The sequence below is a fragment of the Athene cunicularia genome (genome assembly GCF_003259725.1).
Source record: "Athene cunicularia isolate RWA chromosome 3 unlocalized genomic scaffold, athCun1 chr3_part1, whole genome shotgun sequence".
Classification (NCBI taxonomy): Eukaryota; Metazoa; Chordata; class Aves; order Strigiformes; family Strigidae; genus Athene; species Athene cunicularia.
The window spans coordinates 80,026,959-80,040,357 of record NW_020799097.1 but is presented as its reverse complement, the minus strand read 5'-3'; the positions used below and the strand labels follow the sequence as shown (position 1 = coordinate 80,040,357).

Below are 13,399 nucleotides of genomic sequence, written 5' to 3'. Positions count from 1 at the left end.
GGTGGGGGGGTGGGGAAGAGGTATCCAGACCTCCTCATCCAGGATGTCACAAGCCAGACGGATGCGGGACACATCAACGAGGTGGGGCTCAGATTTTAACTTTTTGGAACGCAGGCTCCACAGCTTCACACATGAATTATCGAACCCAGCAGCAAGCAGCTTGCTATTTGGTGAAATCTCTGCAGTGTTCAGCAACTGCTCTGTGTTATAGAAGGCATAGAAACAGATGGTCGTTAAGGAAGGGGGCCCATCCTTGACACGTTTAATGCTATCCTGCAGTAAATCCAGTGCCGCCTCGTTCTGCAGAATGGAAGCCGGCACATCGCTGGGTTCCAGGCCGTTGCTCTCATTGCGTGAGGAGCTCCCACCAGCGTAGAGCTGGTAGTCAGTCCTCTTGGCGGGCTGCACATCTAGATGAATGTGCAAGGTCAGGACTTTGCACAGGGCATTGTTGTTGTCACTTTGGAGGTAGCGAAGAAGGTAGTTGTAGCTCTCCTCTTGAAGGCGGATGACATACTTGTTGTCCAGAAAAGCCCGGAGCTTCAAGTTGGACAGTATATCTTGAATAGTCATAGTAGTCTGCAACTGCTCAATGATATCCTTCTGGCTGGCATTCTGTAAGAACATGCCATGGAAGCGGCTGTAAAAACTGTCCACTGTGCTTTTTAGGCCATTCTGGACCATGTTCAGATGGAGGTAGACGAAGAGGGGATACAGAAGAGGCATCACTTCATGGCTGTGCTGAGAATCTGAATCTATATAAAAAACAGCAACAAACTTTGAATGATTTCTCAATCCACTTACTACTGGGAATAAAACAGAGCAAGGATAATTACTGCAAAAAGCTTTGACAGTGGCATCAGAGAGCAAGCAAGAGGAGACTTTTGTTAGCACATCTAAGTGAACCTCTTCTGTCACCTCAAGAGGATACACAGTACCTATTAGAGATCAGAATAGAGATTTTTAAGTTGGTGAGGTACCCTGTCAGAACAAAATGCAGGTATTTCAAAACTGGTTTTAGGTGTGGGCTAGCTATTAGAATACCACCTTATAAAATGACAGCTGAATTTTTCCTGTTTACTTAAGAAAAATGGTGCCCTCTGTCTATTGCAATAAATGGACTTTAAAATTTTCTCATATTTAATATAGTACTTAATGTGTTTAAGTCAAAATTATTTACCTAGCTTATGCGGGCCTGAACTTTGGTGGCCTTTTTCCCCCCTCTCAGCTTCAATAACGCTTGCATGTGGTGCTCTGGATGGAACTGATTTGTCTCCAGCGGAAAGGAAGCTAGTTTCCAAAATGTACTGCAATATGCTATGCTCTTGTTTTATTTCTGTGCCTGCTCATGTGCAAGCTTTCTCTCTCTCTCTCTCTCTCTCTCTCTCTCCTCCTCACTCTGCCAAGGCAAATCCCAGCAGTAATTCCTAGTACACAGTGTTAACAAACTCCTGATTAGGCTGTACAGTACCTTGCAGAGACTAATCTGTGCAACAGCTCCACCCCTCCTTCACCAGCTTTTTGGGGCTGTTTCCCCATGCTCAGACGGCTGCAGGGAATTTTAAGGAGTGGAGCCCTGCTGCAGGACACCACAGCAACGTACAGGGCCACAACAACAAACTACTGGAGGACCTAAATGGTCCAAATTATTGGAACAAACCAGGAATTGCTAATCCTCAAAACAGCATTGCTTGTCTTCAAGCAGCACGTTTTCTTTTCAACATGTTCTTCACTCCTGCCACTCAGCAATGCGTATTCTTTTTTTCCCCTTTCCATTAGGTTATTTTTCCTCTCCTGTAGGAACACTCTTCCAGACTTTCTCTGGTCCATACTGTGCCTCTCCCCCACTTCTATATGAGTAACTACAGAGTGTTTATACTGTGCAGTGTATACATACGTATTTGCATACTTAAGCATCTTTCTCCTTTCTGTCCCACTAAAACACGGCCAAAGCCAGTGAAACTAGTGGTCTGTATGTAGTAAAAGCTCTAAGCAGCCAGTAGATGCTCTTTTCCCTGCAGGTTCTCTAGTCCAGAAATGCAAGGGGAAAGACCTCACGCTGCAGTGGAGGGGAAAAGAAAGAGATGGGATGTTGGCAGAAACAGGACCAAAGAAAACATTCCCCAAGAACAAATGAAGATAGGTTATGGGAGCTGGGTCAGTCTAGCCTGAAAAAGAATAAAGGTATGACTTCAATACCCAGTGGGATATTATGTAGGAAAAGGGGCCAGCCTCTTCTCAGAGGTGCCCAGTGAAAGGACAACAGGCAAACTGTTGCAAGAGAAATTTTCACCAAATTGCTCAGACCTGCAGCTGGGGCCCAGAAGTGCAGAGCAACCTCTGTACTTTCTGATTTTCAAAACCTGGCTGGACAAGGCCCTGAGCAACCTGATCAAACTCTGATCTTGCCCTGCTTTGAGCAGCTGGTTGAACTGGACACCTCTAGAGTAATTCCTAAATTGGAAATGGTCCTAGTCCCTTGCCCAGTCCTCAGTGCCCCTGGGGGCAGGCATCACAGAAATGGGGAAGTGTCCTGCTGTGCCTTGTGGCTGGCTGGCAAGTTTCTCTCTTGCAGAAACAGAAGCAGTTCACATGCATAAGAAATCAAAATTGAGCAAAAGGGACCAAAAAAAGAGATTAAAACAGTCAACCGGAACACCAAAACCATGCCTAGCACTTCTCCACATGGTATTTAAGACACAGAACAGAGCAGTCATACTTCTCAGAAATCTATTAAACCATATGGATTTACCTCCAATACTAAAGTGCAATGGTGTTGAACTGCTCTAGGTGGCAAGGCTAAGACATCAGTATTTTCTGTCTCTGCCTTCCTCCTTCCCTTTCCCTTCAACAACTATCAGGAATATTAATTTTAGTGTTATGCACACTGGGATCAAATCCCTACACTGTACAAATGTAGATGTGCCTAAAGGCAAGAGGAGTGGCAACCTCACCTTCCTTGGTACTATTCTCTAAAATTCCTACCTGCTTTCTTCTTCCCACCTTTGGGACTCACAGAAGAAATGAGGACATTCCCAGGAGTACCTTTTTCTTTAATTATTAAAAAATATATCAAAAAAGAAAAATCGTGATTGTCTTCTGCATCACACTACAGAACGAGAGAGGTTTTTTTACATTGTCATATACCTCCAGTCTCAAAGCCAGTACAGATAAATTTAAGAGATAATTTGTTCCCTTAAAAATCTAGACCATCATAAAACCCAAGCCATTTATGAATAAAATTAAAAAACCCTAAACTAGGAAACAGCAAATAACTACACTCATTCCTAAATTACCTGCCTTTCATATAAAACACTAATCGTCCTTCTTGTCCTGTATATGTATATCGTTGTCTATAAAGATCTACAAAGGCCAAATGCGTGAACAAGAGCAAATAGTCAGCTATCTACAAAAGCCAAAGATACTTGACACTCAAACAACAAAAAAGAAAAACAATGCATCTGATTATAGTAACTGAAATCTCAAAACTAGAAATAAAGATGGTTAGAGACATGATTTGAAATTTTATTATATTGTCCTTTACTCATTGAAACAACAACAAAAAAGTTACTTTCCTCTTCCTTGCTTCCCAATACTTACCTGTGAGAAAATTCCGTAACCGTCCAAATTGTACTTCATATTGCTGTGGCTCCGCCAGACAGGGAGCTGCAGACACAACGTTGGCACAACCAGATTCAGATTGGACTGTGGAATAAAGTAAGTAAAAATTAGATAGGGATTTAAGGAATTTTGCATGTGTATCTGGAAACAAAGTTTCTCATAAAATGCAAGGTAATGCAGCCACCAAGATGACATTTCATCTTTTAAACCATCCAGGGATGACATAGTCTGAAGTATCTAAACACAGGATTAACAACCTAGACAGATCATGAATGAGAGAGTATACCCCAGCTCCAAGAGTCTCAGCAACTCACCTGCTCACCCCAGAATACATTTTTAAGTTTTCAAATACAACCCTAAATTCCCAAGAATTTCAGAGTAACACTGTCACAGATTCCTTAACAGTTTTACAAGACACTCAGTAGTTTTACTACTTTGCTGTGCTTGTCTTTTCTGAGTGCAATCTAAAGACTTTCTCCAAAACAAAGCTTTTTTTTCAGCAGGACCCACCAACCATCATGGAGAGGTCTGCAGTGACAATACCTCAGAGTCTCTAATTCCTTGTCCCCATCATTATCTTACAAGTGATAATCATTATCATTTACTAGTCTCCCAGAGGTGGTGGTAAAATCACATTGAATCTCTAAAGTAAACACTTTGTAGTTTTTAATCAAAATGTGTCCTCCTCATTGAGGGTTTTAGATTAAAGGGCAGCTGGTATCTGATCACAAACTCAGTTGTTATAGTTTCCTGAGACAGTGTTAAACTGATTTTTCAGAACCAGTATCAAACTCTGGTAAAAGTGGTTCTGAACTATTTAGAAAGAGGATTGGGTTCTCCTTCTCTGGCACCAAACCTGTGTGCTTCTGTTAACCTCTCAGAATCCAACAGGGGACTTTGTGCAAGTTTACAGACAACCGCCAACATGCCCCAAACATATACAAATACCAGTGATTAGAAACACGGCTTACAGAATTACAACCAATATGCTTATTCACCTGCTCTTCTAAGAGCATGAAAATGCAAGAGTTTCACTGTTTCCTTTCCTACTTTTTTTAGATTCATGTTTTCCCCTCCATAAAACCTATTTTCATTACTCTTACTTTCAATTCCTTTAATTTCTTTCAGTCTCCCCCACTCCCCACCGCTTTCCAGTCTCTCTCTTTGCCTTCCTACTCCTGACTGATCGCTTTTTATTCCAGTATTTGGCTCATGCACAGAGGCAAAACTCTGACAGCCCTGGAAGTCTATAAACAACATCATCAAATGTTCACATGTTAAAGAGAGATAGGCCAGCCTCCAGCTCTTCTCAATGCTTCTAATTAGGAAGAGATCAACACATGGTGTACAGGCAGCCTGTCACTATTCTTTGCCCCCTGTCTCTCTGGTCTATCTTCCTGGGGCTTATGGAAATACAGGTCAGTTTACCAACTCTTCAGGGCAAGCTGAATTCACCTTTGGAAATAGAGAGCTGGCCTGTGCTTATCATCCCCTCATGGGAAAAAAACAAATACAGATTCCAGCACCAATACCCTATCTTCTCTCAAATCAGTTTAGAAATAAACAAATATAACCTGTTGAAAGGTTGTGCTTTCTACAGCCTGGCTGCTTCTGAACCTCAAAGCTGGTTAAGAACTCCAGGCTCCCATACTGGTATACTTAATGGCTAAAGTAAAAAACTGCTATTTGGACTTAAAATTTAATATAATCAATATTCAGCATGAGAAAAAGTAAACTGCATGCACATACATGTAGTAACTTAAAAATGCTTAGTGACGGTTTTCAATGTCACCCATACTACTCATTGTAAAAGCAAAGAAAAACAGAAATATGAGGGCCTGTATTTTATGCTGTGTCACGGGGTTACGTACAAAGGTCAACTCTTCATAGAGTTCTGGTGGCCTCATTTCAGCAGCAATGGGAATGACTTCACACATTGCTTGTGCCATGCAAGTACAACTTACTGTCCTTGGCTTTATGAACTGCTCCCTCCATGCCACCTTTTCAACTTTGTCTACATAAGCAACTTAATTCCAAAATTAAGATGTACTTCATGTTTCAGAGAGGGCAGCTTCATCTCTGGCTACCTACTCTGGAACAGTCTGACCAGAAAATCATTATGCCCTAACTCTTTCAGTAATGGTGCTAGAGCTTGCTCCCATCTAGCAAATAGTAATGAACCCTTCATACCAGACAGTTATAAACAAGTTCAAATTCTATTTTTTTTCCTTCCCAAAACTTTACACCAACCAGAACTGCAAAAGGGATCCAGAGCTCAACTAATTTCAAAACAAGAGTAAATTTTCAGGCTTTTTTTCCTCCTGATGTAAACAAAACACTGGCCATATCCTTCTCATACATTAATAATCTACCATAGTTTCTTTTCCACCTTCCCCAGTGGTCATAAGAACACCTGCTGGAAACATCTGCTCTTTGACTTCACTTCCAGTAATTGCAGCTAACTATGCAACCTGACAGCAAAGGAACTTTCTCCTAACTCAGGAACTCAGGGATATGGACAGTACCCTCCTGGTCTTGAGTGTTGGCAGCATCGCTTCCAGCTAACAAATGTGGGGCTACTGTCAACGCTGTTTAACAGCAACTGATTCCTTTTTTACGTCAGCGTGATAACATATAATTTTACATTATTTCAGATAGTCCTATGTACCAAAATTATACTATGGGCAATATTAGAGGAACCTGTTTAAATGCTGGGGTTTCAACCCCAAACCCCAAATTAAGGTTGACATATGGGTGATTCCCACAGCCCTTCACAAAGCGGGGGTGAGTTTACCTTTAAGCTTCCCTCCAGGGTGCAGCGGCCTGGCAGGGAGAGCCATTGGGTAAATGAGCCCCAGGTGTCCCACATTAAGTAAACAAAGGTCAGGTGTCCTACTTAGGGATAAAAGCTGGGACCACTTGCAGGCAGGGGCAGTGTCTGTCTGTGAGGTGGATGCACTTTGCAGAGTTCCCTGTTGGGGAAGGACCTCCTGCCTCCCTGGAACTGGGCTCCAGTCAGGTCTGGCTTCTGTAAACACAGGCTGTGTAGAGATTCAGTATGTGGCTTCCTTGGTCTTATGTATTTGGCTTGTTGACTCAGTTGTCTCCCATCCCTTCTATAGGAGACTGCATTTCACCATCTATTCCACCCATTGTTGGTTGTGCAGTGTCATTGTTGGGGTCAGTGGGGTTGATGTCAATGACATATAATCTGACTTGTTTGTACCCCCAGTGCTCACCCATGTACTGACCCTTTTGTATCAAATACAATTTGGTTATTGGTTCATCTTTATGCTGGCTGTGTCCTTTATGCTAGGCCTAATAATTGGCAAAACACCTGTTCCTTAGTCATTCATTCTGTTCTCAAATATTATTCTAGTTTTCTACAGAATAGTCAGGATAGTCACAAGGAAGCTCTGTGCTGTACTCTACTGTAGATGCGATCAGACAGGGTGCTAGGTAATCTCATCTGGGTTCCCTTTCCCATGAAAGCTTGGACCAGATGATCTTTCAAGGTCCATTCCAACCTGGCCTGCTCTGATTCTGTGAAAACAGCTGTACAGATATAGCAAGTACATGAAGCAATGGAGAAGGGCTGAACTGGAAGAAGACAAAAAGAAATGCTGAGGTAAAACTGAGAAACAAAACTAAAACCAAAAAGAGAGGACACTTTTCAGTGTGAAAGAAGAAATCACAGAACTGAAGACAGAAGCAAGCAACTCTCCCATTTACAGGCTGTTTAATTTAAAAGTCAAACAAAAGTAAAGAGACAAATAGAAAAAGCAAGGTGAGTTTTGTTAAGGAACAAGTAAAAACATCTTAAGAAAAACAAACCTTGATAGCTTTCCCCCCCAAAAAAGCAATGTAGGCTTCAGAATCTAGTAAGTTTTTATTCAGTTTGCAAAACTGACTGCAGCAGAAAATATTTTCAGCCTCTGTTGTCAGAGTAAGTACAAACTGGGTTTTTCTTTTCGACAGTCATTCATGGAACTGCAGCATACTCACTGACAGCTTACTATGAGCATGTTTGACAAGAAGTAGTAAGCAGCTGAATACATGAGAGCAGACCATTTTCAGTCCTAATGAAAACTGATGACTAAGTTCTGAATCACCAGCCACAAAACCCTTGCACTGGCAAGAGGATACAGACTAATAAGAAGAAATTTAGGAATGACACTTGGTGGGAGATCAGTAAAAAGACAAAATCCAATCACACACTCATTCACACTCTTTACTGAAAGCACATTTTTCTGCATGATGCTATATGTAAATGCAAGGTCCTGCAATCCAATTCATCTCTTGTGTCCCCCTGTCCTAAATTCTAATCCCATTTCAACACTGACCTGCTATGACCTCTCCCATAAAATCTCCTATCAAAAAACATTTCAGCATTATACTTCGTTGGTTCCCTATCTCCCCCAGTATTATTTCAGGGAGTTGCAAAATACTTCTCACAGTTAATCTGAAAACAGCAAGGAAATGAAAAGTACTAAGAAAATGTAAGTCACTTCTAATAAAGAAATATTAGCCAATTTCCTTCTGGACATTTACCCACAAGTCACTCATCTTTGGATTTTAACTATGGCAAAATACCCTTAGAGGTGGAAAGAGCTCTTTTGGCATCCAGCCTTAGGTAGCTACAAGCACAGAGTTATACAGCAACTAATGTTTTGTCAAATTGAGTCCTATCACAAGTAACTAAGGTCTCCACCCACTCTTAGCCTGGGATACTGTCACAATCTAATCAGTTTCAGAAAACATTTCCTCCTTGCATCTTTACCCAAAGATCAGCCCAATATTTTCTACTACTTTTACAAGTAAATTTAATCTTTATAACCTTCATGTGTCTTGCATCTGTATCAATACTTATATGTGCTCAAGCAGTAGCTCAGTTTGTTATAACAAAAATAATTATAATGAAGACTATCACAGACAGGATTTGAAAAGCAAACAGTGTAGCAGGATTCAGAAGCCTTTAAGAAGGAAAAGAAGGGGCATGCAAGGAAATAAACGGTCTCATCCACTGAAGGGGTGGGTTTTTTCCTCAAGTGACAGAGCTGAGCCTTCACAACTAGAAAGCTGACTAGGCCAAGGAAACAGCCTTTATCACTTCCATTTCACATGATATAGCTCTTCTGGAGTACAAAGGTACAACTGATTTTCCTGCTTCTGCTTAATTCTTCATCTAGGTTCTTCTCTGTACATGCATCCCAAAGCACCACTGCTCACCAGACTTCATGTTCTTTGGGATACAACACATGCATTTTTCACTACCATGACCTGGTATTTCAGCCTGCTGATTCACTGACCATGAATTTCACCCTGTTACACTTTCATCCACGTTTACATTCTTCAGAAGTTCCTAACTGGCACCAACTTTGCACTGGGAAATTTCTTTAGTTCAAAAGGAGAGCTGTCCATATGTGCAGACAAATTCATGTAGTTACCATTATACATACTCACACTCGTCACAACTCTGCCAAGAAACAGGCACGGAAAAATATAATGATATTACCTGTGAGATTAGCTGCCATCTCTTCAGCAGTCTGACACAGCCTCAGCCCTTGTTTTAGGGGACCTTCTGAGTCCACATACTGACGGCGCTTGAGGTAGCAGGACACTGCCATCTGAATCTGTTCTGTGCGTACGCGTTTCATGACCTCAAAAGGAAAGAAAGACATGATGGGGCGCTTACTGTGTAGGTATACACGAAGCCTGACAGAGAACAAATGGCTCAGTATTTTCATTGCTGAAGTATGAAAGAAAATCTTTAGGCATGTGCCTCTCAGTACTGAGGTGTAACTAGATACTTGAATCTGAACCATGAAGATATTTTGCTGTCTAATTCTACTAATTTCACCAAGGAATCCAAAATACTTTTGAGGATTCTAGACTAAAACTGAAGTGGTGAGCTGATGTCTTGGATTCTGTTAAAAATTAACTCACAGAAAGGGTATATTTTTTCTCCTTGCTTTTTTACAGTAGCAGTTTGAATATTCTTAAGTCATTTTCTGATTCCTCTGTTTGACCAACCAAACGATACCAGAAGAGTCAAGGGAAAGAAAAAATAATATACAGGAAGGGAATTTCAGAATCATAATGCTTTAAATAGCACACCTATTTTACCTGTTTGGGGAGTCCGAGAAGCAATAGCTTATCGCCTGAACTTAGAGCCAGACTTCAGTCAGGTAAGTCCCCAGGAAAAAAACAGGGAAATTATAAACAAAAGAGCAGCTTTCTGCCTTTTTTGCCTGCCCCCATCTATCTAGACTTGCCTCCTACAGAAGTTTTAAAAAAATCCTTTGAAGTTTCCTTTATATAAATTTCGAAAGCCATCCTCACAAACACCACTTAGTAGTATCTCAAAACCAAAAGGAGCCTGATGCTAGCTTTTAGCCTCTGGCTTGTAATAAAAGAACCTCAGTAAGATGAATGCAATAGCTCCCTTGCTATCTGAGTAGTCCCTAACTGCCACCAATCCTCTGCAATAGCCATTGATTTTACACAGAAGTTTAGATAACCTGAAAGGCTTTAAATAAAGCAGAACTAAGCAACAGTTTTATTCTACCAGAATAATCGGTAAAGCTGGCCTCAAGATAGTTGCACACCTTACAGCCCCACTATCAATGACCTGCATGTGTTTTACAAGTGCACATGCTTTGTGGTTTGAGTAGTTAAAATCCGATGAAACGCAGCTTCTCAGAGACATGGACAAGGATGCCCTTGTAATTCCCTCCATTGTAAGAACTGTATTTCTAACAAAATGACAGCTGTAAAAATATGATAGTGAGCCTTTTCTAATACCCATGCACACTTCAGTGCTTTTCCCATTGTTAGAACAATAAGCCCTCTGTCAAGATCCAAGTGGAGCGGGATGCAATGTTTCAGCAAAAGTTACTTTAAACAGATGGGTGGAATTGCAAACCCACACACCTTGGCAAAAACCTTAAAAATATTTCCATTTGTTCTCAGGTTTCACAGGTGAAATAACTGTTGAGGGTGGGGAAGGGGCATCAACAGGTGTGGAGTTTTCAAAGCATTTCCAGATAGACCCATTAAAATCATGAGTTTCAACCACAACTTTTTTCACTCCAAAAGCAAACTTCCTTTTCATCTTCCTTGCAATTAAAGAAATTATATCTAAAATAACGTAAGTCTCAAATATGACACTTTTTCTGCAGCACAAAGTTGTAGGAAAGACAGAATTCTAATGAAGACCATAAAAAACAGTGGACACTGTGATGGACCAGCATCTTGGCACCCTCCTAAAAAACACCCTTAACTAAGCTTCACGGTGTATTATGTTACCATTCTGCATTTTAACCAGCAGCATGTACAAGTGACTTGCCTAGGTCCACACTAATGCCTTTGCATGCAGTCTGTCAAACAGTTTAGGTCTGGGAAGCAACTTAATTATATTTGAGATACTCTCATAGATGCTTATTTCAGGTCTAGAAACTGTTTCAGAGAGTTTGCATCAAGAATGTTGTATTTGGCTTGTAATGCAAAAGAAACTCATTCCCAAAATGGCATGGAACAGATTCAACTGAAAGTTTCTGAAGTGGTTTAGCCAGTCAGAACTGTGCAAATCAGCCTCAGGTCTGTGGTTCAGTTGCAAAGAAAGAGCATCTAGAAATATCCTTGCCTGTACTTTTTTTGCTTCAGTTACAGGATCAATTTGCTCTAGGTTAGATTTCGTCAGAAAACCCTTTTTTATTTTTGCACAGCATTCATGTTCAGATGATTCCTCATAAACTTGCAATGGATTGGAGAAACCGAGAACTGGCACGTGAAAGATGCAGAACTCCAGAGGACGCCCTGAAATGACAGGGACAAACAAGAGGAGCACTGAGATCAGCCTTTTCAAGTTGCTGAATGAGCAGATGACCAACAGAGAAAATGTTAAATTTTAAATGATAGGCAAAAACCCCAGTAGTCTGGGTCTAACATCAGGATTGGACATTTCAGCACCAAGACAGAAAGGCCTGGGAAAGACAAGTCGCTGGCAGATGATTCAAATCTGAGCTTTTTCAGAGCTTTGGGGAAAACAGCGAAGTCCCAGTTTCTTCACCAAGGCTACCAAGGTGGTGTTTGCAGCTGCTTTATGCAATCTGTACAGCTTCTTATTCTCTTTGCACACCTTGTCTACTCCTCCCAGCAGTCACAGTAGTGGGTGTTATGAACAGTATCTTAAGGAGATCTCTTTTCCTACTCCCAGGTGACAGAACAGGAACTACCTTGCAGGAAACACATCTTCACCAACAAACACCCGTTGGCACCAGACACACCATAACCCCCACCTTCATTTCAGGTCTTTGTTTCTCTGTTCACTTTGCCTTTATACTTTACCCTCAGCATTACAAAGAGAAAGCATCCATGGAAAGTGCAAGAAGAGCAAAACCAACATTCCTACAAATATTCTTTATCACACCGTCAAAATTAAGAGTATATCACAAAATAAACATATGAATGGTCTGCCAAAAAGCCTTTAACTGGATTCAAGCTGAGTCAGTTCACAACAGGTCAATGATGCAGAATTTAAAAAAAAAAAAAAAAAAAAAAAAAAAAAAAAAGACAAGCCTGCCATTTTAACCTCTGATCAATTTTAAGACTCTATCTCTCATCACTGAAGATAATCTCCAAAATATGAAACAAAATGAAAGCATACAGCAATCCCTGTCCATGCCTCCAGAAAACTTGAAACAATTTTTCAGAAGTCACAGCTGCCTCATTCTTCTCAAACAGCCATGGAGAACAATAAACACTAAAACCATTAACTATTTTTACTGATAAGCAAAAAAGGAAAGAGAAGAAAGAGCACATCAGGAGTCTGCACAGCTACAATGCAGCATCTTCTGCAGTGTCACAAACTGGAGCACACACAAAAGAGTATTAGGTTAAAATTTTTTGAGGAACCAAAAACCACTGAAGAAACTCAGACGAGAGGCTGATCATACAAAACACACCACCAGTTCCCTTTTCCTAAAAAAGCGGGAAATTAGCTGTGTACTAAGCACTGGGCCAAGGAAATTAATTTCCTGCATATGCTCCATCTCAGGTACAGGTTTAGGCAGATTCCACGGCCTTGAAATATTACCAGTACAGACATATGAAAAAGAGCTTGAACATGAGCATTGGAAATGCTGCATTCCTGTCCTGATGCTGGGAGAGCAGTCTCTTCCAACAGGCCAAGGAAAGACCTTAAGAGAGCACCACCAAGGACAAGTAATCCTGAAAAAAAAACCCACCTCCAACAAACCAATAAAACAATGCACTAAAGAACATTCTGAATATTCTCTACTAAGAACTGTCTCAGGCCTCAGCTGCATGTAGAGAAGCACCATTTTTTATCTCTCATCACTACAGGTGAAATTTGGAGCCTTACCAACAATACCAAATCACCTCATTTTAAATTTTGTGACATAAAGTTAATCTAAAATTTACAGACTTCAGAATAAACAAGATTAGGATAAACCGATATGAATATAACACTGAACCTTGAGCTGAGGAACTTCAGAGACGGAGAGGCTGCAATTCGGAAAAAAGGCAAGTAAACATTACAAGTCGACATGGAGACGCGGCAGGGTGGTGGTGGTGCAAAATAGGAAAAGTGCTGCAGGCAGCAGGAACTACGGAGGCGGCTTTTGCCCGAGCAGCCGCGTTCGCTCGAAGAGGCAGAGAAGAAACAGCTGTGATTTTAGCAGAGCCTGCATCCACTTGCGTTGGACCTAGATTTGGCTCACCGTCCACGGACGAAGCTTCGCCAGCTCCGCAACGC

General features: G+C 41.1%; 1 protein-coding gene across 2 annotated transcripts in view; it reads right to left on the bottom strand.

The window, feature by feature from the left end:
* TAF5L (TATA-box binding protein associated factor 5 like) overlaps positions 1-13,393 on the bottom strand; it is a 21,950-nt gene extending 8,557 nt beyond the window's left edge. The window contains exons 1-4 of one of the 2 annotated variants that reach the window (XM_026845581.1): positions 9,748-13,393; positions 9,137-9,281; positions 3,601-3,705; positions 31-755 (exon numbers count right to left, since the gene is read on the bottom strand). In XM_026845581.1, coding sequence (XP_026701382.1) covers positions 31-755; positions 3,601-3,705; positions 9,137-9,278 — 972 coding nt within the window. In that variant the 5' untranslated portion in view covers positions 9,279-9,281; positions 9,748-13,393. Of the gene's footprint in view, positions 1-30; positions 756-3,600; positions 3,706-9,136 lie in introns of both variants that reach the window. The other variant, XM_026845580.1, reaches the window with a different exon arrangement.
* Positions 13,394-13,399: the final 6 nt, after the last annotated feature.